The 26,228-nt window shown below is 45.5% G+C and overlaps 1 protein-coding gene across 1 annotated transcript in view; it reads left to right on the forward strand.

Moving 5' to 3' along the window:
* Window positions 1-24,617, forward strand: part of LOC308075727 (tripartite motif-containing protein 16-like) — a gene marked incomplete at its 3' end in the record, with an annotated part of 32,082 nt that extends 7,465 nt beyond the window's left edge. The window contains exon 2 of the mRNA XM_080415673.1: window positions 23,779-24,617. Within this exon, the coding sequence (XP_080271799.1) occupies window positions 23,925-24,617 (693 nt within the window). The 5' untranslated portion in view covers window positions 23,779-23,924. The remainder of the gene's footprint in view (window positions 1-23,778) is intronic.
* Between the last annotated feature and the right edge of the window lie 1,611 nt (window positions 24,618-26,228).

A 26,228-nucleotide genomic window follows, 5' to 3' on the forward strand; every position in this document is an offset into this window, starting at 1 on the left:
GGCCACATTACTTTAGAATATAAATGTTGTTAAAATATTTGTTTGGGAGCACTGTTGCATGCTGGGTAAGTGGGGGGAACACCGTCTAGTGAGTCAGGATTGGTGCTCAGTTACACAAGGATTAGTTACAGCCCCTCCCCTTTTCTGGCCGCTGCCCCTGGTCTAGAAGACACTCCGCATAACAAAGAGCTACAGAGGCTGTGGAATGTGTAGCAGACATGTTGCAGTGTGAAGGCTGTGGACTTAATGCTTTTGGCAACTTTGTGGGACTCTTGAATGCTAGTTTTTTATTAATTCAGCTAAGATTGTAGGTAGCTTTTTAACATTGGGACATTAGCACAGTATATTGGCAATATGGCTTCTGTGAAGATGGGGACCGATCTTCTCTGTTCCGCCGTCCCCCTTTTCGCGATCCGGCCCGGGGCTCCGATCCGCTCCCCGGGGTCCCCCGCCTCTGCCGAAACAGACCCCCCGTCCGCCTGGGCTCCCGGGAACCCCCCCGAACCCAAAAAGGGCCCCAGGAGTGGAACCGAACTCCAGGCGACCCCGCTGGCGTGGCCGTGCCCTCCGCCGAGGGAGGCGCGCGAGGGCCGGGCTTATGCGAAGTAGCCATGCGGTCTCTCTGCTCTCGTCCGTGGTGCTGATGCTGCGCTCATCCTCTGTGGTGTTGATGCTGCTCTGTGGTGCTGATGCTGCTCTGTGGTGCTGATGCTGCTCTGTGGTGCTGATGCTGCTCTGTGGTGTTGATGCTGCTCTGTGGTGCTGATGCTGCTCTGTGGTGCTGATGCTGCTCTGTGGTGCTGATGCTGCTCTGTGGTGCTGATGCTGCTCTGTGGTGCTGATGCTGCTCTGTGGTGCTGATGCTGCTCTGTGGTGCTGATGCTGCTCTGTGGTGCTGATGCTGCTCTGTGGTGCTGATGCTGCTGCTCTCAACTGCTGCTCTCAACTGATGCTGCTGTGATGAAAACACACAATGCACGATACGTCAGAAGTCAATTAATAATAATAATAATATTAATAATAAACATTATTTGTATAGCACCGTTCATGACATGAAATGCAGCTCACAGTGCTTTACAGAGCAAGAATACAATTACAGTTACAACCAATTTAACAATACCAAATAAAAAGAAAAGCAAAGCATAAATCATCATTAAAATAATATAATAATAATAATCTACATCATCGCGTCAATCGACTTCACATAAATCATTATGAATGCATTGCACATGTCCCGCATTTATAAATACCAACATACAGTGCATATATAAACCACCGCCATAGGAAAAACAATAAAACAATTGTGACGACAAAGTAGCATCCACAGTAAACAACAACAACAGTACCAAGAAAGTCTTTATACCAAAAAAACACCTTTTCCCCCAGCCAGCTAAGCGCTGTTGACTGAGTTCTGTTGTGTGACCGTGTCATGTCCTGCAACCCCACTTTAACTACGCGCATTGAAGGCACACATGTCAAAACCAAGCTTTATCCAAAACGCATGGAAAGGGCACAAAGCAACTCAAAGGTTGCCAGAGTCCTGTGACCGTTTCTCCGTCTCAAGGTCCATCTATGTATTGTTTGAAAAGGGTTTAAATGACTTTACTTTACCTTTCTCCGTGAGATCCTTTCTTTCTGTCCGTCCGTCCGTCCGTCCGTCCGTCCGTGCTTACAGACATTTCACCCTGCCTTCCCTTCCGCCTTCTGGCTCGAGCAGCAGCAGCATCATCATCATCATCATCATCATCATCACTCACTCACTCACTCACTCGGAGTCGAGTGTGGGGGGCTTTTAACAAAATCACCCAATCAGTTCCTTCTTAAAATGTATTATTTATGTCATGTCAGTGTATAGTCATGTGAATTGATTTTAAATAAACCTGTGAAGATAGGCTCTTTTGTTAAAGTGTTAGTTATTGCTTTTCTGTAAATGACCTCTGCCTTAATTTTTCCTCATTGTATTTTTTCTCTGTAAAGCAATTTGAGCTGCATTCATGTCATGAAAGTGCTATATAAATAAAGTGTAATATTATTATTACAATTGTATGATTCGCTGGCTGTGAAAGTACATGCAGTCTTCTGTCTGTCTGCTGGGGTGGGCGTTTCCACTCACAGCATGTCCAAAGCAGGAGCCACCCCTCCCCCATCACTCTGTCTGCTTCAGACAGACATCGTTCAGTGCGTTGAAGTTTAACAGTGGAGACTACAGCAGATTTAAGATAAATAAAACCGATGGAAAATGGCTCTTTTTAACCACAGATGTCGAAAAAGAACGTGTCTAGCATTGTGTGTTTAATCTGCATGTTTTTTCAGCGTTTTTTTCAAAAAGTGTTTTTATGTTAAGCTGTTTCCTGCAGTGAAAGCAGGCTCCAGGCTTAGAAAACAGAGTCTCTTTTTACCCACAGATCTGGAGGAAAACACTACAAAAAACGTGTCTAGCATTGTGTGTTTAATCTGCATAAAACATCACAATGCATCGTTTTTGTTGTCCTGTCTCTTGTTATGTTAGTCAGCACATTGGATTAATGATTAAGTCGAAAAGTGGAAGTGGAAGTGAGAATTATGTACAACTGTGCCATGCAGCAGTGATGGAAAAAGTACTCAAATTCTTTACTTAAGTAAAAGTACCAATACTGCAATCTAAAAATACTCTGTTACAAGTAATAATCCAAAATAAAAAATGTACTTGAGTAAAAGTACAAAAGTATTGGCATCAAAATGTACTTCAAGTACCAAAAGAAAAAGTAGCCTACTAAATATTTGAAGCTCACAACGTGACGCGTTGTGATTTTGTAGATCTGCAATTTTCAAATAGCCTATGTATGAAATAGGGCTAAAGTGGTTAATGTATGTTTAATTATATCATAGTTTATATCTGAAAAGTAACTATTAACTAAAGTTTTCAAATAATTGTAGTGGAGAAAAAGTAAAATATTTGCCTCAGATGTAGTGGAGTAGAAGTGAAAGTATTGGAAATTGGAAATACTCAACTAAGGTACAAATACCTCAAAATTGTACTTAAGTACAGTACTTAACTAAATGTACTTAGTTACTTTCCACCACTGCCATGCAGTGAAAGCAGACCCCAGGCTGTGTAAGCATGCATTATCAAACGAGCCTCACACATCATTGCTGTAGTTAACATCACAATATAAGGTGTTTATTGAGCTATGTCATGTTGTGTTTGATAGCACATTCAGTGTTTAATAGGCACAACGTTTTTGTTTGTTCATCTGATGAAAGAAATGGGCTATTGTAGCCCACAAATCCTCTCTGTATTGTTCCAATTTTAAACACCCATAGATCATAATGATGAAGCCCATCAAATCTGAATGACAGAGCATATTTAATGTAGACATGGTACTGCACAGACCCTAAATTGTGATTCAATCATGTATGCCACATTTTATTAGCCAGCAGTGTGTCTGAACTTCTTTTATGTACATTTGGTATGTACAAAATAGGACCTTACTTATACCCACAGTAGGCACAGTGTTCAAACCAGAGCATTTATATTTACATTGTTTTCTGACCGTGTTGAATGTATATTTGTCCCTGCTTTTACCTGAGTGTACCACTTGGTCCCTATATATATATTTATTTGTATATGTTGCCTGTACATTGTCATTGGTTGATAAACTCTGCATTATCTTAGGTATTGTCAATGTATAGATGGCTTCATGTTGTTTTTTATTATAGATTTTGCTTGGAAGTCATGCTTTTGACTGACCAATTGATGAAATCATTAAGGGCATCTGTTTTTGCTTTTGTTTCTACATAGCATGGACAGCACACCGGCCTTTCGCCTAACATCGTGGGGGGAGCTGGTCCTCCAGCTCACCCCAGAAGCGGAAAGCTTGAAGGTGGCCCTTGCACCTCCCTTCCGCGTGAAGAAGGTAGCGAGGGTCGAGAGTGATGCCCAGGAGAGGGTTCGAGAGGGAGGTGGAGACCCCGATGATGGCCAACTGGTCCTCAGTGAGAGTGTGGTCCAGTTTGGTAATTATCGGGGTCACACCTTCAAGTGGCTGCTGGAGAACGATGTGGGGTACACCATTAATATCCTGGTGTCACATCAGGTCAGGCTCATCCTCTGTTCATATCACTGTGTTACTTCATGTCTTTGTAAACCTGTAGCATATTTTCCCTGACTGTCTTTGTTCTTATCAAAACATCTGTGCAGGGTGAGCGTGACGGTGGAGACCAAAGCACGTCTCCTTGCATGGACAATAAGGACGCCCTGACCCGGTATGTACAGCGGTACCCCGCTGTGCAGAGAGCCATCAGTGCTCGCCGGGTCAGGGACGGCACAGCTTCGCGCCAGGAGGCTGACGCGAAGGTGGTGGGCTTCGGCCCGCATGCCACGTCCTCCTGCAAGGAGCTGTATGACAGTGCTGACCGTAAGAGGTTAGTATTTTGTGAGGAGTTATACTTTAATAGTTTATTTTTGCCTAATGATTGTATATATTTGTTTGGTTAACTTTGTATTTTTAGCTACGTCCAGTCCATTAGGACGCTGACGACCCGGAAGAAGGGATCAAGTATGGATGTACTTCAAAGGTACATAGCGCTTAGGGATCAGGAGAGGAGGGACTCGGCAGGGTCCTCCAGTCAGCCTCCTGACCCTAAGCGCCCACGAATGCTATCTCCAGGCTCTGGTAAACATGCACTTACTATACAAACATTTAATTATGTGGTGTGTAATAGATATTAAAGTGTCTGTCTGTCTGTCTGTCTGCCTGCCTGCCTGCCTGCCTGCCTGCCTACCTCCCTCCCTGTCTCCACGCCCGCCTGCCCATGTAGGTGTACCCTCCTCCCGGACTGCTGCTGCTCCAGCCACCATCTCCACGCCAGCAGCCGTGGCCATGGACACTCAAGGTATAGCCAGGGAAATGTACTTAATGGCAGTCTACTCTCCAGACTTACTTAACCACAATAGATGTAAACTGAAAAGTAACCTGTTGTGACTGTTCTGTTATTCATTAGCTTAAACTGGATAAGCTTTGAAGCAGTAAGTATCAAGCAAGTAAGGTAGGTAACAAAGCCCATCGATACATCCGATCTATGGCCATGTCGACCGCTGTAGTGCTTGCATGTCTTTTACATAGCGTTTAGATCCACTAATAATCTGTATGTATGTAAGTATGTATGTATGTATGTATGTGTATGTATGTGAATTAATAGCTGATTCAATTGTAGCTGTGCAACCTGTCTGTGCTTCCTGGGGCATTAATGCACTATACACAAACAGCTTTTCCATTGCTCATGGATCCACCTAGAATTTTAAACAGTAATAACCCTGTACCGATCACTTGACCCTCTGCTCACAGAGTAGAGCCGCTTTGCAGGGTTATGTGAAAAGTGCTAAACATATAAATGTTAATTCATCTCCCAGCTCCCTCCAATTGGCTGGACAGACAGCTCCCGTCCCGCCAGAAGCCCGGCCAGCCTTCTACCCGCTTTGCGAGGACTGCTAGCCCAGCGTAAGTATTACATTTAATGTAGGTGTCAGTACCAGTACACACAGGAAGTAGAATAGCATTGCTTGATGTCTCGATGTATCTTCTAAATGTTGTCAAAGGCCTCTGGTTCCAAAGGTGGCGGCGTTGCTTGGGAAGCGGCACCTGACCACCCAGGACCTGCAGGCCAGGGTGAAGAAGCTGGTGAAGCCTGCAGTTCCAGGTAATCATCACTCTGTTCATCACTGTGATGACATTCATGTATCTCGCACTTCACACATGTGACAAACCGCTCTTTGGGTGGAACATTCACACTTGTACTCCGGTGAGCTGTGATCTAAGACAAACATGTTTCAATGGTCATTTCATGGAGAGCATTTAAATGTTTACTGCTATAACGCCCTGGAAAGTGTGCCCTTAATCTCTTAATTTTATTTATCTCTTCATAATGTGTGTCAATGTGTGTCAATGTGTGTCATCCCTAACCTGGTCGGTCAGCTGACCGTCCAGCTATGCCATCACACCATGATGATGAGCGTGGTGATGATGAGCTGTTCCTGGCAGCGTTGTCAGAGACGGAGCGCTGTAAGTACATCCCTGCCAAGGATGTTGAGAGTTCTTGTTTGTCGTCTTGAATTTGAAAATGTGTCATTTAGGTCCAAGTGATTGATTAGTTTTGCTTTAATGTGCAGCCATTGGAGCTGCAGTGCCTCTGCAGCCGCGTCCGGCTGCCCCCCCGCCGACACCAGAGGCAGATGCAAACTTTAATTAATTTGAGGCGCCCTGTGATTTAGTAGGATTAAATTAATTTCTCCTTCTCCTCCTCTTCTCCATCTCCACTGCAGTGCAGAACTGTCATGGCCGCCGGTGAGCTACTGTTTGAGGGCGAGGGCCAATCAGAGCATGGGGAGAGAACTGAAACCGGCCAATGAAATAGGTAGAATTTCTTCTCCTCTTTCCCAGTTTCACTCCTTCGGCCAATCGGGAGGCGGCAGGGGCGGGAGCCCCGGCTTAGCAGGAGGGGAGGGGGGAGAGGGGAGAAAGAGTGGAACACAGAGTGGAACAGAGGAGGAAAAGATTGGGCTCCTCTGGGCGCAAGAGTTAGATGATGATCTACTGAGGGAAGAGGCTGCACTGCGCGTGCGGATGTACGTGCCGCTAAGAATTGGCCCAAATTCTGGTCCAGTGCCAGTGGCCGAGACTCCCCCTGTGCCTCACCCTCTCCCTGCCCCTGTGCCTGGCCCTACGCCTACCCTTCCGGACACCCAGGAAAGGGAGGAGGACGTAGAGCCAGGTATGTGGGACTTTATCCCGGTCAGCCCCACCCATGTCCCAATCCATGTCCAGAATTATAGATTCGACATGGAAACGGACATGGACGGATTGGTGGTGGAGCTGGCCGGGCTAAGGTCCCTGAAGCCCCCTGTGCAGTCACAGCAAGCACTCTTCCACCAAGTGGTCAAAGAAAACACTACAAACTTACTTGCCCCATTAAGGGAGTTTCCAGAAAATGTGCAGGGGTACCCAGTGCACAGAGAGACTACAGAGCCAGTCGCCATCCATCCCGTCTATGTCCCGATCACGGACAGCCGTTCCCTTTTCCGTTTCGAGAAGGACATAGACGGGATGGTGGTTGAGCTCAGCCGACTGGAGTCAATCAAGGCAGGACTTCATTATTAGTTTTTGCCTAAGGTGGTGCTGTGGGGCCACGGCAACCATTGGGTCCGAGGTCCCCAAGGGACGTACACTACACTGCCCTGGGGACTTCAACTGTCCACTGGAACAGTTCCTCCAGGCTCACACTAACGGCTCGCGACTGCTCTCAACACACTTGTTCTCATTGGCTACGGTGCTTTCGTGCAGCCAATGAAAAACGGCCAGGGAGCGGTTAGCCAGTTCACAGGCAATTCTCGCGAGACACGGGAACAGAAGACACAGGACGTCGTAGAGAGTTGTGTACAACAGCTGACCAATCAACGACCAGGGAATCATCGCTCGCGCAGAACGGCAGGTTTAAAACATTCATCAGCGCTAAAAATGCTCAGCTGCTTTGAAACATTGATTGGATCAGACGCACTTCACCTGCTTGCTGGTTTTAACACTGAGACACATCAACATCACCCCCCCATCACGTGGTTCACATCTGCCTGGCGGGCTGGATCCTTGACTTCTTAACCAACAGATCTCAATGTGTAAGGGTGAATGAGACAGTGTCTAGCCTTCTGTCCACGTCCACTGGTTCGCCATAGGGCTGTGTTCTTTCTGCTTTCTTGTTTATTTTGTACACGGACGACTGTCGCAGTAATCACGACAACCGTTTCATCATAAAATACGCAGATGACTCAGTCATTGTCAGCCTTCTCGACAATGACGAGGTCGGGCATGGCCAGGTCACAGAGGACCTTTTGTCCTGCTGTAGTGATGCGTTCCTTGAATTGAACATCTCAAAAACAAAAGAGCTCTGTATTGACTTCAGACGTGGTCCCCATCCCACCCAGAACACTGATATCTGTGGCCAGCCAGTAGAAATCGTACCCAGTTATAAATACCTGGGCACGATTATTGACAGCAAATTGAAATTTGATGTTAACACTGAGATGCTGTGTAAAAAGGGCCAGCAACGTCTTTTCTGCCTAAGGAAATTAGCCAGATTTAATGTCGTCAGAGACCTGATGAAACTGTTTTACAGTGCCTATGTACATTCTGTCATCTCCTTCTGCATCATTTGTTGGTATGGTAACCTCGCCATTAAAGATAACAATTCTCTTAGAAGGATTGTGAAAACTGCCTCCAAAATTACTGGCATCCAGTTGGAGAGCCTCAAACCTTTTTACAACAGACAGCTGAATGAAGGCCAGGTCCATTCGGCAGGATATTGCCCATCCACTCAAGTCAGAGTACAGGCTGTTGCCATCTGGCCGTCGTCTGGGAGCCCCTGGTGTTAGTAATAACAGATACAAGCACTCTTTTGTAGAGATGGTCCGATCAGGTTTTTTGAAACCGATCCGATCATTTTCAAATCTGATCATCCGATACCGATCCGATCATGTTGCGCAATATTATATCAGGTTTTTTTAAACCGATCACCGGTCCGATCAAGTCTGATCATCCGATACCGATCACCGATCCGATCATGTTGCGCAATATAATTTTAAATATTTTTTAACTTAGTATTTTATTGAACTTTTTTATTTATTAATTCATTCACTCATGCATGTATTCATTAATGTATATATTTACCTTGTAGAATTATTTACTAGTATTACTATTTATTTATTTATTTATTGCATATAGCTGTAACTTTCCTTCACAGCAGCACCGTGGAAAACAATACACCAAAATGACCTCTAGTGGGCAGTGGGCACTCAAGAACTGGCAAGAGCTGGAGGTTCAAAGTTCAGTCATTTATTAACAGACTGAAAAGATAGCCATTTAATACAGAAAATGGCTTGCTGCAGCAGTGCAGTTGCATTATCGCAAAGTTTGCCAACATAAGAAATATGAATTTAAATAATTCAAATATTGACTGAGCCTATTTAATAGGCTACACAGTGTAATAAAATGCCTCTGAACATTGGCATCATAGTTGCATTATTGCACATTGAACTGGCATATTATTAGTGCACACATTGTTAAATCTCTAACATTTCTAAGGCCTTAAGGATGTTAACAAAAGGAGCCTCTATTGTGGTTTAAACAGGGTAAAAAAAGACCTGAAAATAAAGATGGCATACAGGCAAAGGCAACTGACAATAAAATGCTTCTGCTGAACATTTGCCATAGTGCTATTATTGTACACTGAACTTGAACATGTCACTCTTAGGCCTAGGATGTAAACTTAAGTAGCCTCTATTGTGGCTTAAACAGGGTCTGAAAGACCTGGGGGGGAAAGCACGTAGGCACAATAAAAGACGAGTGCATAATTTTTTGCTTGAAAAAAAAAAATAAACTGGAAAAACTAACTAAGCTAAGTTGCAGTATTGTTTAGGCGGAAGGCCTACGCCTTCTAATCATTGTTGGCAGATTCTTTTTAACAAAGAGCAGCTTCTCAGTCTTTTCGGCAGAGAGTCTGTTCCTGCGCTCATTCAGGATGTTGGCGGCAGCACTGAACAAGCGCTCACTATCCACACTCGTGCTGGGTGCAGAGAGGTAAGATCTTGCGACAGTGACCAGGGCAGGAAAGCGATCCTTGCATGTGCTCCAGTACTCCAGAGGCTTTGCACTACGAGGGATGGGTGGGTCTGAGAGGTAGAGATTCAGCTGTGATGTCGCACTGATGTCGTTATGGGCCTGTGGGGTTTCTTCCATGAATTCACCAAACATTGATGACAAGGAACCAGGTCGTGGCACCTTCTCAGCTGGCTCACCTGTGTCGTTGGCACTGGGTCCTTGGTCTGGGCCTGCCTGTCTGCTCAGCAGATCCAAAAGCAGTCCCCGTGTTTTTGTCTTCAGCTCTGCAGAATAAAATCTGTCCTTGTACCTTTTATTAACACATTGAATGCCAAAAACGGTCCGGACCGTTTTTGAGGGTCCAAACGAGAAGTGCCGAAAACGGTCCGGACCGTTTTTGACCCAATTCTATTTTTATACATGTGGGCCACGTGGGGCGCTAAAACGAAACTTTGACATCACCCAAGCATTTTCTGAGAAGAAGAGGCTGGATCTGGCTCCATGTCAAAAATCCTTCCGGTCGGCGTTTTCAATGTTATCTCCTTGACTAAAAGCTTAATATCTCCATTTCTTTTTAATGTGGTGGAAACGAGCCGTTTTCGATCGGCGATCACGCTGCAATGGAGGGTCGCGTTAGAAATATTATTGTTCCAGGCGTTAGTCGGGACCCTCCGCCGTCTCGCACGCACGCTTTGTTTACATGCACTTCTGCGTCGGGGCTTCTCACAGCACGAAACTTATAACGCAAGTGGATGGAAGAAATGCTGGCACTCAACGTATAATATTTTAATAAACCTCTGGCACCCAATGTGTTAAAAAAAAAAAAAAAAAAAAAGTGATAAAATATCACATTAATTTGTTTAGCATTGCCATTTGTTGTTTTAGACATGGACTGTACAGTATGTGCACCATAAGGGTGAAAGGGTCCATTTGGTTCCATTTGTATACTCTTGAGTTAAGTCAACACTGACTATTTTACTGTGTGTAATAATAGACCCAAGCTAAATAGAACTAAGCTAAAAATAACATGTTTTCTATGCTAAATTGTGGTGTTAGGATAATCTAAATAACCTTTATAATGTTAATTCATATTAATAATTATATTTTACTTATAATATTCTAGGCTAAATGCGTTTTTTCCTCACCTTGGGTTCATTATAGTTGCCAACGTGTAGAGGGGCTCATTTTCGATGTTGGCAAATCTTTTGGTCACAGCTTCCAGCAGGGATGATTTAGTCGTCTTCACACCATGATCCGTTTCCACTTATTTGGCCAGGTAACGTTTTAAAGCCATCACCGATGGTATGACGTCGGCGGTAGATGCAGAGGATGCGCTTATTTCATTCGTTAGCTCTTCAAAGGGTCGCAGAAGAGACAGCATGTTCTCGATCAGTCCCCACTGGTTAGCAGTGAACGTAGCCGGTAGCTCGAAGTCAGCTGCATAAGCACCTAGAGCGCGTTTCTGCTCGAGAAGGCTTTGCAGCATGTAATAGGTGCTGTTCCACCGTGTTGAAACATCTTGCTGTAGCCTTTTGGTGGTCTGCCCGGCCCCGAGTTCTCCCTGCACATCCTTCAGCCTAGAGGAGATTAGAGGCTCTAATTCTTGCAGGTGGTTAGATGTGGTGGTCATCATTTGCTTAATAAATTGTAATGAACACTTGCATTTCTGTACTTTTAGATAACACATGAGAGGGTGGAAGGAGTGGCTGAGAAGGAGGTGGTGAGTGAGGGACTGAAGGAGCAGGGGGAGGTGTACGAAAAGGTCATCCGCAACATGCAAAAGTCCCAGGACAAGATCCGTAAGAGGAAACTTTTGCATGGTGTGGATGACCTTTTCAGGGTTGGGGATTTGGTACTTGTCAAAAACATCCGGCAGGAGCAGCGCAAGGGAGGGAAGATGGAGAGTGACATGTTGGGTCCTATGAAAATAAGCTCAATTGAAGGGAAGTGTGTTACCCTGGTCCACAAACTGGGCACCAGAGTTGCCAACTTTGACCAGATAACACGATACATTGAGCCAGAGGAAAGGATTCCAGCCACGCTGCAGAAGCTTGGTTGCTCTTTTCCTCTGGCTTCGTGTTCCCCTTCTACCCCTTCACCTTCCCTTCGTGCCAAATCCCCTTCCCCTGCTCCCTCTGCTCCCTCACCAGTCCCCTCACCACACCACCTCCTTCCGACCATCCACTCCTCTGAGGCCCCAGTCCTGCCGAGCCCTATCCAACGGTATTTACCTTCCAGTATGTGACATGAAATATTCAGTTGTCAGATTCTGCTCTGTACAAATGACTGAAATTCTGTGTATTTCCAGTCATTGATGACATATGGTCTAAGCACGGAGAAGTAATTTGGGCCAAAATAGGGCCATATAAAATATTCACGATGGACCTGAAGAGGCTTCGACCTCTACAGTGGTTGGAGAGTGAGGTATAACTCCCTTCATTTTCATTAAAGGACCTCAGCTGTTTCCTCATATGAAATACAGTATAATGAATGATTGGAGTTAACCCAAGTTTTTTATATGTGCAGGTCCTGAACGCCTATATTTACAGACTGACCACTGCCGCTACCAGCCTCATGGTAGATTCCTTTACCATGACTGATATTGTTACTGGCAAAAACAAAAACGTTCTGAAAAAGGTAAGGATCACCATAGTTATGCTTAATGCTTATAGGCTTAACTTAACACATGGAATGATTATATGCAGGTGGAGGTGATGGACTTCGACACCATAGTGGGAGCCGTTGGCTTGCATGGTCACTGGACCCTAGTTGTATGTATTTTGTCCAAATACACACACATTATATTTACCACCACTTAAGCTTTGCGTAGGCTACATGACACAACCTTAATCCTATTTGTTCTTAAAGGTGATGTATCCAAAGGCCAACTCTGTCGATTATTTTGACCCATTTGGAGCATCTCCAACACAAATAAAGATGTGCGAGGATTCCACCAGGTAAGCAAATCCAACACTTCTTATGTGTATTTAAAGCATTGCTAGGAATGGTTTGCTCATGTAGGTATTTTCCAGTGATATGGATTTAGTTGCCAAACAAATCTAGGCATATGTGAAAACTAGATCAACACATGATGATTTTGATTTATCCTCATGCTTTAGAGCCTTCATGAGGCAGAAAAGGGGCAATATTTCCCGTTGGAAATGTGTAACACCCCAACATCCTGCCCAAGTGGACACCTCATCCTGTGGGGTACTCGTATGCAAAGTAAGATTACAATTTCCAATTTAGGCATTTAGCAGATGCTCTCACCCAGAGCAACTTGTGTACATGTCATGAAGCCTATAGTCAACAAACATATAATATACTGTAGTAGTTAAAGAGAACAATGTAGTTCAAGTTCTTTGTTCAAGGCAGCAGAACTGATATTGAAGGGGAACACACAGACACTGGACTTCCCAACGGACATCCTGGGAGTCAACATGATGAGACGAGAAATTGGCCAATTTCTCCTAAACAGCTCTGGTAGGCTGCAATGCCACTTTGTATCAGCCTAACCAAACAATTAAATGTACTGTATTAAATAGACATATCTTCAATAGATGACATGTCAGAGCTGTGCCGTGCCTGTGGGGAGAAGGAAGGAGGAGGAGAGGAAGGAGACCAAGTCAGTGATTGGGTATGAGGATTTTGATTGTTTTACATGGGGAGCACATAATCTTTCATGGAAACATGCGTTACATTTCAAAAACGTACTTTTATGAAAAGGTCTTTCCATTTTAACTGTGTTGTGATAATGTTTTGTTAAATGAAGTTCATGATTTCTTTCAGATTGAATGCACAACATGTGCATTTTGGTTCCACATGGGCTGTGTAGCCAATCCCCCCATTGCCGAGGATTTCTTCTGTCCTGCTTGCAGAACCTCCGTCTCCCTTATACAATGATGAAGTTGAACCTGCGTTCCTGGAACGACATGCTCCTTGTGGCTGTGCTGACGGGGCAGAATGTGTCGGGGGTCTACACGGACACAAAAGGCAAGAAAAATAACCTGGTGGAGGCTAGCCACCAGTTAGCCTCACGCCTCACCTCATCATCATCTGATGTGAGGAGTGGAGGAGGAGGAGGAGGAGTGAGGAGGAGGCCACCAGCTAGCCTCACCACCTGATGATCATGCATACAGATGCTACAGGTTTGATGTTTACCTGGATCATTTGGGACACTCAGTTGTTTTTCTTTGCACTCATTTACCCTTGTAATAATAATACCCTTATTATGTTCTTTTACTTTCTAGAGTGTCTGCCCTGAGATTGGGAGGTCACGTCAGGATTCAATCCATCATCAGTCATGCCAAAGACTATAAAAATGGTACCCCCCAGTGCCCTGCTTGGCACCAAACATCAAGGGTTGGATGGGTTAAGGTCTTGCTCATGGAACACAAAAACACAGCTAAAGCCAAGAATTGAAACTAGTATCTACTGCGACCCAAGCAAGCAGCCTCTCTATCCATTCAGCTGTGCTGATCCCACTTGTACATCAAGCTGCCTCACGCTACAACAACAGGAGCCTCCTGCTCCGTTGGTTTCCACGGCTACTACTTAATTCAGCCACTCTGGATAAATTGTCTGCTAAATGGCCATGTAGTAATGGTGCTAGGACAATCTGCATGGTCTACTCAAATGTGCAATATTCAGTTATGTGCAATATGCTTCCATGCACTTGTCCCATATACAGCCTGTGTGGCACTCAGGTTTCTTTTTTGGTTTCTTCCATGTGATTGTTGTGTAGCCTACTGCAAGAGAACAATGTTTGAAGACTGTCTCCTTGTATGTGTACACTGTACATGCTTGTTGAATAGCTGATTTTGATTGTGATATTTAGCATAGTATCTTGAGGATGTAACAACCCTTAATAAACAAATGACTATCAGAGCTTATTTGTCCTCCTTGTACTTCCATCCATGTGGCCATTATGGTCATAATTATCATTATGATATATTGTTCTTATTAGTTTTTTTTATTAGTCTGTTAATGGTTAGCTATTTAGAATCTCTCTGAGCCTCCCTGGTAGTAGGTTTTTCTTGGTATTACGGATGTTATTTGTTTGTCTTTGTCATGTCATGTATTTGTTGTTACTGGCAGAGCTATGTAACATTTATGGTGTGACTACCAACATCATTGACTTGTTTCTACAGCTATGAAACTATCATGTGAACGGAGCGCTTATATCAGTCAATATTATCTGCTTATATGAGCAACCAGATGAAATGAGTCAAGGTAGTTCAAATTGTATCTGACGGTTCATATCTGGACACACACCAAAGTATATATACATTGTTTCCTATGAATCTTATCGGTGTCTCATAGCGTGACAAGTTAGGCGCAGGATTACGGATTTTTGACAACTGATGAGGCGGGCTCGAATCCCGCTTGATGCTTTCAGGTGTTTTTATAGATTTTCTTTGCTTCATTATTCAAACTGTTTTTCATGGGTGCATGTCTTTACTGTTTCATACAAATAAGATTCCACAAACAATGGGATGGATGTAATGCTTTATTCATTGATATAAACGACGTTAAGCTTGGACGAAGTGAGCTCCACCCACTTCCGCAAACAACATCTGCTGTCGGGAGCGAGCGAGCGACCACTTGATATGGACGCCACTTGAACTGTCACACCGGCAACCATGCCACCCACAGCCATCGCCAGATAATGAATGAAGCAACAGAAAAGGGCAATGGAGCCACTCGGAGAAAGACCATGAATAAGAAGATGTCAGTGATCCATCCTGACAGCCAGAGGGCTGAGGAGCGACACACAGGGAAAACCCCAAGAACCCAAGATACCGCTATGTTGAGACCAGTTATCAAGTTACACAGAATAGACGGAGATTCTGACACTTCATGACTAGGTGAGAGAATGGAGAAGGAGGAGAGAAGGACAGAGAGGTGATCGCTGGCTATCTTGAAACGCCGGGTCAACGCAGCGGGTCTCTTTTTTGGGACCCTTGTGTGTAAGTACCGTTGGATCGCATCTCATCTCATCTGCACATCTGTACATCTGTAAAATCTATATCGTCTGATCAACGCACTGGACTCCTCCTTGGAGTCCGTGTGTGTAAGTAGCCGTTGCTAGCTGCTGTCTGTTTAGCCCTGTGCTAACAACATCACCAGTATCTATCCTGTGTACTGTGTACTGGCAGTTATTTTTTATCTTCATAGATGCCTCCACTCACCAAAGAAGAGTCCGAGCTGGACGACTTGAGGTCCGAACTGCGAACCATCGAGGGGCTCCTAAGCGACGTTCTTCGGAGGAAGACTTTAGTGCAATCCAGGCTGGATCAACTAGAACCAAATGGACCCGGTTGCTCCACTCCAGACACATCCTGGTCGTCCGTGGTCAAGAACGGGAAAGTTACCAAAAAAGGGAGAAAACGCCATCTTCCCTTTTTCTCCCCGGATAGTTCCATAAATACAATCCCAATGGCCAACTTATTTTCCCCACTGGCTCCTTTGCGTAAGCTAGAAGCTACCCCGGAGCCTAGGGCTATTAGCAAGTTAGCCTTGGCTAACGGGGTGCTAACTCCACTGGCTTCACTACATGAGCCACAAGCATCAGAGGCTAGCCCAGCTGCTAGCAGCATGCTAACTGTGGCTAATGGGTCGCTAGCCTCTGCTACGACGGAGTGTACAGCTGACGGGTCCGTCCCAACAGAAAGCGCTCCTGTCCCCCCTCGTCCCCAACAACAATAATCCATCATAAACGCTCACGAAAGCACACCCCTTCACCTCCTGCTGCCCCGCGGTCAGCCCGTGTTCTCATCATTAACCCTCTCCGCTCTCCCCCACTGGACACAGCTGCAGACAATCATGACGTTATCAACTGCACTGACGTCACTGAGGAAATCCCTGCTGGGGGTTCCCCCATGGACGTACTGAACCCAGCCACCACTGCCACCACCAACACCGTACCTGACCCCACGTCTCCTCCCCCACTGCAATCGATTTCGGCATCATATCAAACAAGGTCAGAAGCGTCCATCTCCCAAAACAGCAGTAAAACTTTTCGCATTCCTCCACCTGAATATCTCCTTATAGGCGACTCCATAATCAGATTTCTTTCAATCCCAAACTGCATTACATATTCATTTTCTGGTGCAAAAATCCTGGATCTTCTGTCTCGCATCCCAAACATACTACAGCAATACCCCTCTGTTCACACTGTGATCATTCACGCAGGAGTGAATGACATTAGGTGTAAACAATCAATAAAGATGAGGTCAGACTACATGGCCCTGGCTGACTCAATCGAAGAGCTTGGAAAGAATTGCATTTTCTCAGGCTTGATTCCCACCCTTGGTCTATGAAATTAACTCAAGGACCCCAACGGAAACAAGTCCGCAAGGACTTTTTTGGCCGGACCTTTTAGACAAAAGCATTATAAATGTAACTGTGTTGTTTTACATTCTTTTGCCTAATAAAAATTTCAATCAATCAATCAATCAAAAAACCCTTTACCGTAGTTCTGAATCTTTCAGCCGCATATACAACATTGATAAGTGGCTATGTAATTTCTGTATCGCCTGTGGCTATGGTTTCATAAACCACTTTGACTTGTTCTGGAAGAAACAACCTACTGTATACCGTGACAATTTACACCCTAATGATGAGGGTTTAAAAACCCTGGCCAGTAAAATCTCCTGCCACCTCACCAACATTGACACTTGACGCCAAATAAATATTAGTCTTTCCATGCCCCCTGATCACCCATACACACTCACACATCACCTTGCAGAGCCACTTTTTCCAATTTCTACTGTTATGGGGCAGAGGTCTATTGCCCCATCTCAAATCCGGGGGGTAGTTAATGCCAACTTGCTTCAGGTTGTCATTGCCCACTGTCCAAGTTATAATGCCCACCCCCCTCCCGACCCCCCCACTAGGTTTGCTCTGGTAAATGCCAGATCTGTAGCAAACAATACTTTTATTTTGACTTTTTCTGCTCAAATGAACTAGATTTTTTATTTTTGACCGAAACATGGGTCAGTGATGGCGACACCAGCGCATTCTCCGAACTTTTACCAGCAAACTGCACCTATTTTAACTCTCCAAGAACTACGGGCCAAACAGGAGGTGGAGTCGCAACAGTTTTTAAGAACAGTTTTAAGTGTAAACAAATTTCATCTATTTCTTTTAACAGCTTTGAGGCAAACATGTTTGAGCTCGGCCACTCTCATCCATTATTGTGTGTAGTCATATATCGCCCTCCTCAATACAATAAGGACTTTATAAATGAGTTTTCTGAGCTCCTGGCCGAGATTATGCCCAAATATGGCATGGTTTTAATTACAGGAGATCTGAATTTACATGTCTGTTGCCCTACAAACCCACAAGTGAAAGAATTTTTAAATGTTATTGAGGCTTTTAATTTTGTACAGTCAGTATCTGGTCCCACTCATGAACATGGGCACACACTCGACCTGGTTTTAACTTGTGGTTTACCTGTTTCCAATGTTAAGATTTATGATGCCACCTATTCAGATCATATGCCTATTTTATTTGAGTTATCTCTCCCATGTAAAATCTTAAAACAGCGTCCTCCTGCGCGCAGGCGGTTCTGTGCTGCTTTTACTAGGGCCTGGGATACTGGCCCCCCAGGGCCATTAAACTCCTCCCCTCTTGGCGCTGAGGAGCTAGCCTCCTCATTTCTGTCTACCTGTCAAACCATTCTTGACACAGTTGCCCCCTTAAAAATCATGCGTCCCAAACCCCAATCAGAACCATGGTTAAATGCCACCACTCGAGCTGCAAGGCAGGAGTGCAGGAGAGCCGAGCGTAAATGGAAAAAAGTGTCATATACTATTTTAAAGAAAAGCTGGCGCTGTTACCAGTCGATAGTTAAGGTGGAGAAAACAAAGCACTTTTCGGGAATCATTGCAAATAACAGTCATAAAACCTGTGTACTTTTTAGCACAATCAATTTATTTTTAAATCCACCCCAAGCAAACTGTACTGAGTCCTCGTCTGAGACCGCCGAAGCCTTTTTAAATTTTTTTGTTGATAAAATCACAACAATTAGAGCAAATATCACGCCACCTTCTTTTAACCCCTCCACCACTTTTACCTCCACCGCTGTTTTTAATCATTTCGAAGCTGTATCCCTTGCCTCCCTCAATACCATTGTCTCCAAGCGAAAACCGTCAGCCTGTATATATAATATATATAATATATAATTCCACCACGCCTTCTTAAAGAAGTTTGGGACACTGTTGGACCCAAAATTCAGTGTATTTTAAACAGCAGTCTTGCCTCTGGTATTGTACCCACACATTTTAAACAGGCAGTAGTACAGCCTCTAATTAAAAAATCTAATCTAGACACAGCAGTCCTCTCAAATTTTAGACCCATTTCTAAACTTCCTTTTATCTCAAAGATTTTAGAGAAAGTTGTACTTTTACAATTACAGGACTTTTTAGATAATAACAGTATATTTGAGAAATTCCAATCTGGTTTTAAAGCACTCCACAGCACAGAATCAGCACTTTTAAGAGTTTTTAATGACCTTTTAACAACGACAGACACTGGCGACTTTGCCATTTTATTGCTTTTAGACCTTACAGCTGCCTTTGACACAATCGATTACTCTATCCTAATCTCACGTCTTGAGCACGGTGTAGGTATTAAGGGCACAGCACTGGAATGGTTTAGGTCTTATGTCACTGGGAGAAGCTTCACAGTAAACATTGGTGGCTCCACGTCATCCTCTGCCCCCCTCCTTTCTGGAGTCCCCCAGGGTTCAATATTGGGGCCCATACTTTTTGCACTGTATTTATTTCCCTTCGGATCAATTTTAAGACAGCATGGCATGTCCTACCATTTTTATGCGGATGACTCCCAAATATACTTTCCCATAAAGCGAAACAGCACTACCCCTGTGAGTCAGCTACTAAAATGTCTTGCTGATATTAAAGCCTGGATGTCCTTAAATCTTTTAAACTTAAATGAAAACAAAACAGAAATTATTATCTTTAGACCCAGTGCTGCAACAAATCCTTCCGATTTAGACCTGGGCCCTCTGATACCTTATCTGAAACCCACTGTAACCAACTTAGGCGTAAAAATGGACAGCGACTTTTTAATGGACAAGCAAATAAACTGTTTTAAAATCAGCTTTCTTCCAACTTAGGATTTTATCAAAGGTTAAGCCTTTTTTATCGTTAGTTGATTTTGAAAAAGTTATTCATGCTTTTATCACCACCCGCCTTGACTACTGCAATGCACTTTATTTGGGGGTTAGCCAGAGTGGCCTCCACAGATTACAGCTGGTGCAAAATGCTGCTGCGCGCCTTCTGACAGGCACTAGAAGGCGTGACCACATTACCCCTGTTCTCTCCACACTCCATTGGCTCCCTGTGCGTTTTAGGATTACTTTTAAGATTTTATTGTTTGTTTTTAAATCTCGTCATGGGTTAGCTCCATCATATATCTCTGACCTTCTCAAACCTTATGTCCCCACACGATCATTGAGATCAGCAGATAAATTACTACTTGTGGTCCCTAGATCCAAATTGGTTCATAGGGGGGATCGAGCCTTCTCCGTAGCTGCCCCGAAGCTCTGGATTCAACTTCCCCTCTACATCAAACAGGCTCCCTCTCTTTCTGTTTTTAAAACACGTCTTAAAACACTTTTTTATTCTCAAGCTTTTAATCCGGAGTGAGTTTTTATTTAAGCTCGAATTTTTCCCCTTTTTTTTAATGCTATATTTTAACCCTTTATGCCTATTTCTGTTTTTATTGCTGTATTATGACTGTGAGTTATTGTGATTACTGTGTTTTTATTGTTTGTTCATTTTTTGTGAAGCACTTTGGTCAACACTGTTGTTTTAAATGTGCTCTATAAATAAATTGGATTGGATTGGATCGCCGCCAACCCCATTCCAGTCTCCGCTTCACTCCGCAACCAGATCCTCCAGGGTATGGATATAGACCTAGCCTCTCTGCTTAAACCCTCTGCTGCCTCCCACCAACCCAGATCCCACCTTCATCCGGCTCTTCATAGACGGCCTCAACCACGGTTTCTCCCCCGGCCTCATCACACTCCCAGACACATCCCACACCTGTAATAACCTACAATCCGCCATAACCGACCCGGACACCGTCAACACCCTAATCACGAAAGAAACCAACAGAAACAACAACAAAAGGCTAATCATAGACCTCTCATCCCCCCACGGTTCCTCAGTCCCCAGTATCAACAGCCTCATCCCCAGTTCAGATTTCTCCCTCCAATATTCCACAGTCGCTCACGCCATCTCCCTCATCCGTCTAGCCGGCCGCGGGGCCTGGCTTGCCAAAGCCGACATTACGTCGGCTTTCAAAGTGCTCCCCCTCCACCCAGACTCCTGGCACCTATTCGGAGTCTGCTGGAGGGGGAAGTACTACTTCGCCGTCAGACTCACCTTCGGCTGCAAAAGCAGCCCTAAGCTGTTCGACAACCTGTCATAGCTGCTCTGCTGGATTCTCCTGAACAACTACAAAATCCCATTCCTCGTCCACATCCTAGACGACTTCCTATCCGTCGATTTCCCATCATCTGCACGCACTCTGCTCGCAATCAGAACAGCCTTCACGGCGCTCGGCGTTCCCCTTGCCGAGGACAAAAAGGAGGGCTCCGCCACTAGCCTCGAGTTCCTCGGCATTAACATAGATACCATCACCTTCCAAGCCTCACTCCCCCTGGAAAAATTACACAAGATCACCCGTATCATTGCCAACTTCGCAGACACCTACTCGTGCACCAAGCAGCAACTCCTCTCACTTCTAGGTCACCTCTATTTCGCCACCCGCATCATCCCCCAAGGCCGTTCATTCATCTCTCACCTCCTCTCACTAGCCTCCTCCGTTCCAGCCCTCCATAACCAAGTCACCATCACCCCGGAATGCAAAATGGAGCTCCGCCTCTGGCACAACTTACTGCAGAATTGGAACGGAATCAGTTTCTTTTATGACGATTTCCACTCCTCACCAGAGGACCTCCAACTGTTCACAGACGCCGCCCCCTCCGTAGGCTACGGAGGGTATTATCAAGGCAGATGGTTCGCTGAGGAATGGAGGGACAGCGAGTGCATTTTCCGGCAGCGGCTGCTGCGGCGCCGGCTGGAGCTGCCGGTGGCGTCAGCTTTGGGAGTGTGCTGCGTTTGTGTAACGCAGTCCCCACTAATATTATTTACGATTCTGTGCCTATCGGTACATAACTCGGACGCCGCTTAGTCGAATAGCAGACCATCGGCCGGTCGTCGCGGGCACTCGCGCCTGGAGGCGCTCGGGCGCGACTCCTTGGCCTCAAGGTCTGCTGATTCGGCGCGGCTCCGTCATGGTCCAAAACTATACTTTATCGGCGGAAAAAGAAGTTGACTGCCGCTCCTCCACCGGCAGTTCCGCGACTGCCGCTCCTCCACCGTCAACATCATAAATAAAGGTCGCTCCTCCTCACTCCCCATCATGGCAAAGCAGTGGCGGAAGGTGAAACCATCTTTTCTGAGCTGAGGGAGCTGATCAGAGAGCAGAAGAAACGTAAAGTGAGTCGTACTGCACAACAAACTATGCTGGTGGAGCAGGAAGTCACTGAACTGAGGAGGAGAGGCGCTGAGCTGGAGCAGCTCAAATTCACAGAGGATCACATCGATTTTCTACGGAGTTACACCTCCTTCCCCTCAAGTGACTCTACACACCCAGTCAGCAGCAATGACTGTCCTCAGAGATTCTTTGTAGATGAGACCAGGGCCATGTCCAAGATGAGGGACATTCTAAAGGACTTAAAAGACCAGGCCATTTGCGCCAGAGGCAGCCGCTCGCCTCACCCCAGCACGAGGGTCCGCAGCCGCTCGCTTCCACTGTAGGAGTATACCTGGACCACAGTGCAGGTACTCTGTCCTTCTACAGTGTGTCTGACACCATGACTCTCCTCCACACAGTCCACACCATGTTCTCACACAACCTCCATGTTGGATTTAGGCTTCCATATTCAACTGGACACACTGCTGAGTTGTGTGACCTCAAGTAGATCACACTTCTGTTCTGTCTCTCATGTCACAAGTCCAGAATCGTTTCTTTATTGTTTTTCTCTCAGCCTGCTTTGTGAGCTTGTAGATCAGCTATTTTTTTCTTCGTATGATGAAGTATAACAGGGTCTTAAAGTGGTTAATAATCTATATTAATATGTTGTTTTCCTCTTGTATTCATACACCTTCTTGGTACCATTTGTCTTGCAGATATGGCCCGGACGGCTGGTCACATCTTCGAAGTATCTCAGAGGACGGACATTGCCTAAACACACCAACACCACAGAGGAACAGTGCAATACCTACCTCAACTTCTTCAGGACCAAGGTAGAAAACATCCGCTCTCTCCTCTCCGGCCCCGTCACTCCACCTGTCCCAACTGCTGTCCCACAGTCTGGGATTTCCCACCTGCTCTCCTGCTTCTCCAACACCACGCAGCAGGAGGTTGAGGATATTGTTGGAAGGATGAAGCCCTCTAGCTGTGCCCTGGATCCCATTCCCACCGCCCTAGTCAAATTCAACATCTCTGCAATAAGTCCCCTGATCACCAAAACCATCAACCTCTCTCTCCGGACCGGCCACATTCCACCCACTCTTAAAACTGCCATTCTAACACCCCTCCTCAAAAAGCCCTCCCTAGACCCAGACATTCTGACCAACTACAGGCCCATCTCAAATCTCCCATTCCTCTCTAAAATTCTGGAGAAAGTAGTATCCATACAATTGCAAAACCATCTCAACCTCAACAATCTTTATGAAACATTTCAATCTGGTTTTCGCTCCGCCCACAGTACGGAAACCGCCCTGGTTAGGGTCACAAATGACCTCCTAATGGCAGCCGATGATGGCTCCCCCTCTCTGCTCATCCTCCTGGACCTTTCCGCGGCGTTTGACACCGTCGACCATGGCATCCTTCTCACCCTCCTTCACTCCACCATCGGACTCAGTGATTCAGCATTGGACTGGTTCAAGTCCTATCTCCCTGGCAGGACAGAGTATGTCCATTTCATCATGACCCTTGATGGTATGCCCTATAGACTACCAAATATGAGGGTATATACAGGCACATACAAATGAAATGCATGTTTATCAGATTGATAAATACATATGTATCAATCTATCAACAGAAAACCAAGCTGTTCCTCCTGGCGCTGAACCTGGAGATGGAGATTTGGCCTGTGCTCTCTGCACTGGGAGGAGGAAAGCTGTGAAAACCTGTCTTCAGTGTCTGGCCTCATACTGTGACACTCACATCCTGAGTCACAATCAATTTCCTTCCTTAATGAACCACACGCTGATCAAAGCCTCCAGCAAGCTTCACCAGGATCACATCTGCTCTCGTCACAACAAGTTGACTGAGTTTTTATGTCGTACAGATAAGCAGTTTATCTGTTCTCTGTGCTTCAAGGAAGAACACGAAGGTCACGATATGATCTCAGTTGCAGCAGCACGTACTGAGAGACAGAAAGACCTCGATACGAGTCAGCAGAACATCCAGCAGAGAATCCAGGAGAGGGAGAAAGACCTGAAGGTGCTTCAAAAGGAGGTGGAGTGCATCAACCACTGTGCTGGCAAAACAGTGGAGGAAGGTGAAACCATCTTTTCTGAGCTGAGGGCGCTGATCATAGAGCAGCAGGAACGTAAAGTGAGTCGTACTGCACAACAAACTATGCTGGTGAAGCAGGAAGTCACTGAACTGAAGAGGAGAGGCGCTGAGCTGGAGCAGCTCAAATTCACAGAGGATCACATCGATTTTCTACGGAGTTACACCTCCTTCCCCTCAAGTGACTCTACACACCCAGTCAGGAGCAATGACCGTCCTCAGAGTTGCTTTGTAGATGAGACCAGGACCATGTCCAAGATGAGGGACATTCTAAAGGACTTAAAAGACCATTTGCGCCAGACCATTTGCGCCAGAGGCAGCCGCTCGCCTCACCCCAGCACGAGGGTCCGCAGCCGCTCGCTTCCACTGTAGGAGTATACCTGGACCACAGTGCAGGTACTCTGTCCTTCTACAGTGTGTCTGACACCATGACTCTCCTCCACACAGTCCACACCATGTTCTCACACAACCTCCATGTTGGATTTAGGCTTCCATATTCAACTGGACACACTGCTGAGTTGTGTGACCTCAAGTAGATCACACTTCTGTTCTGTCTCTCATGTCACAAGTCCAGAATCGTTTCTTTATTGTTTTTCTCTCAGCCTGCTTTGTGAGCTTGTAGATCAGCTATTTTTTTCTTCGTATGATGAAGTATAACAGGGTCTTAAAGTGGTTAATAATCTATATTAATATGTTGTTTTCCTCTTGTATTCATACACCTTCTTGGTACCATTTGTCTTGCACATATGGCCCGGACGGCTGGTCACATCTTCGAAGTATCTCAGAGGACGGACATTGCCTAAACACACCAACACCACAGAGGAACAGTGCAATACCTACCTCAACTTCTTCAGGACCAAGGTAGAAAACATCCGCTCTCTCCTCTCCGGCCCCGTCACTCCACCTGTCCCAACTGCTGTCCCACAGTCTGGGATTTCCCACCTGCTCTCCTGCTTCTCCAACACCACGCAGCAGGAGGTTGAGGATATTGTTGGAAGGATGAAGCCCTCTAGCTGTGCCCTGGATCCCATTCCCACCGCCCTAGTCAAATTCAACATCTCTGCAATAAGTCCCCTGATCACCAAAACCATCAACCTCTCTCTCCGGACCGGCCACATTCCACCCACTCTTAAAACTGCCATTCTAACACCCCTCCTCAAAAAGCCCTCCCTAGACCCAGACATTCTGACCAACTACAGGCCCATCTCAAATCTCCCATTCCTCTCTAAAATTCTGGAGAAAGTAGTATCCATACAATTGCAAAACCATCTCAACCTCAACAATCTTTATGAAACATTTCAATCTGGTTTTCGCTCCGCCCACAGTACGGAAACCGCCCTGGTTAGGGTCACAAATGACCTCCTAATGGCAGCCGATGATGGCTCCCCCTCTCTGCTCATCCTCCTGGACCTTTCCGCGGCGTTTGACACCGTCGACCATGGCATCCTTCTCACCCTCCTTCACTCCACCATCGGACTCAGTGATTCAGCATTGGACTGGTTCAAGTCCTATCTCTCTGGCAGGACAGAGTATGTCCATTTCATCATGACCCTTGATGGTATGCCCTATAGACTACCAAATATGAGGGTATATACAGGCACATACAAATGAAATGCATGTTTATCAGATTGATAAATACATATGTATCAATCTATCAACAGAAAACCAAGCTGTTCCTCCTGGCGCTGAACCTGGAGATGGAGATTTGGCCTGTGCTCTCTGCACTGGGAGGAGGAAAGCTGTGAAAACCTGTCTTCAGTGTCTGGCCTCATACTGTGACACTCACATCCTGAGTCACAATCAATTTCCTTCCTTAATGAACCACACGCTGATCAAAGCCTCCAGCAAGCTTCACCAGGATCACATCTGCTCTCGTCACAACAAGTTGACTGAGTTTTTATGTCGTACAGATAAGCAGTTTATCTGTTCTCTGTGCTTCAAGGAAGAACACGAAGGTCACGATATGATCTCAGTTGCAGCAGC

The sequence above is a fragment of the Gymnoscopelus braueri genome, assembly GCF_963280865.1.
Source record: "Gymnoscopelus braueri genome assembly, chromosome: 20".
Classification (NCBI taxonomy): Eukaryota; Metazoa; Chordata; class Actinopteri; order Myctophiformes; family Myctophidae; genus Gymnoscopelus; species Gymnoscopelus braueri.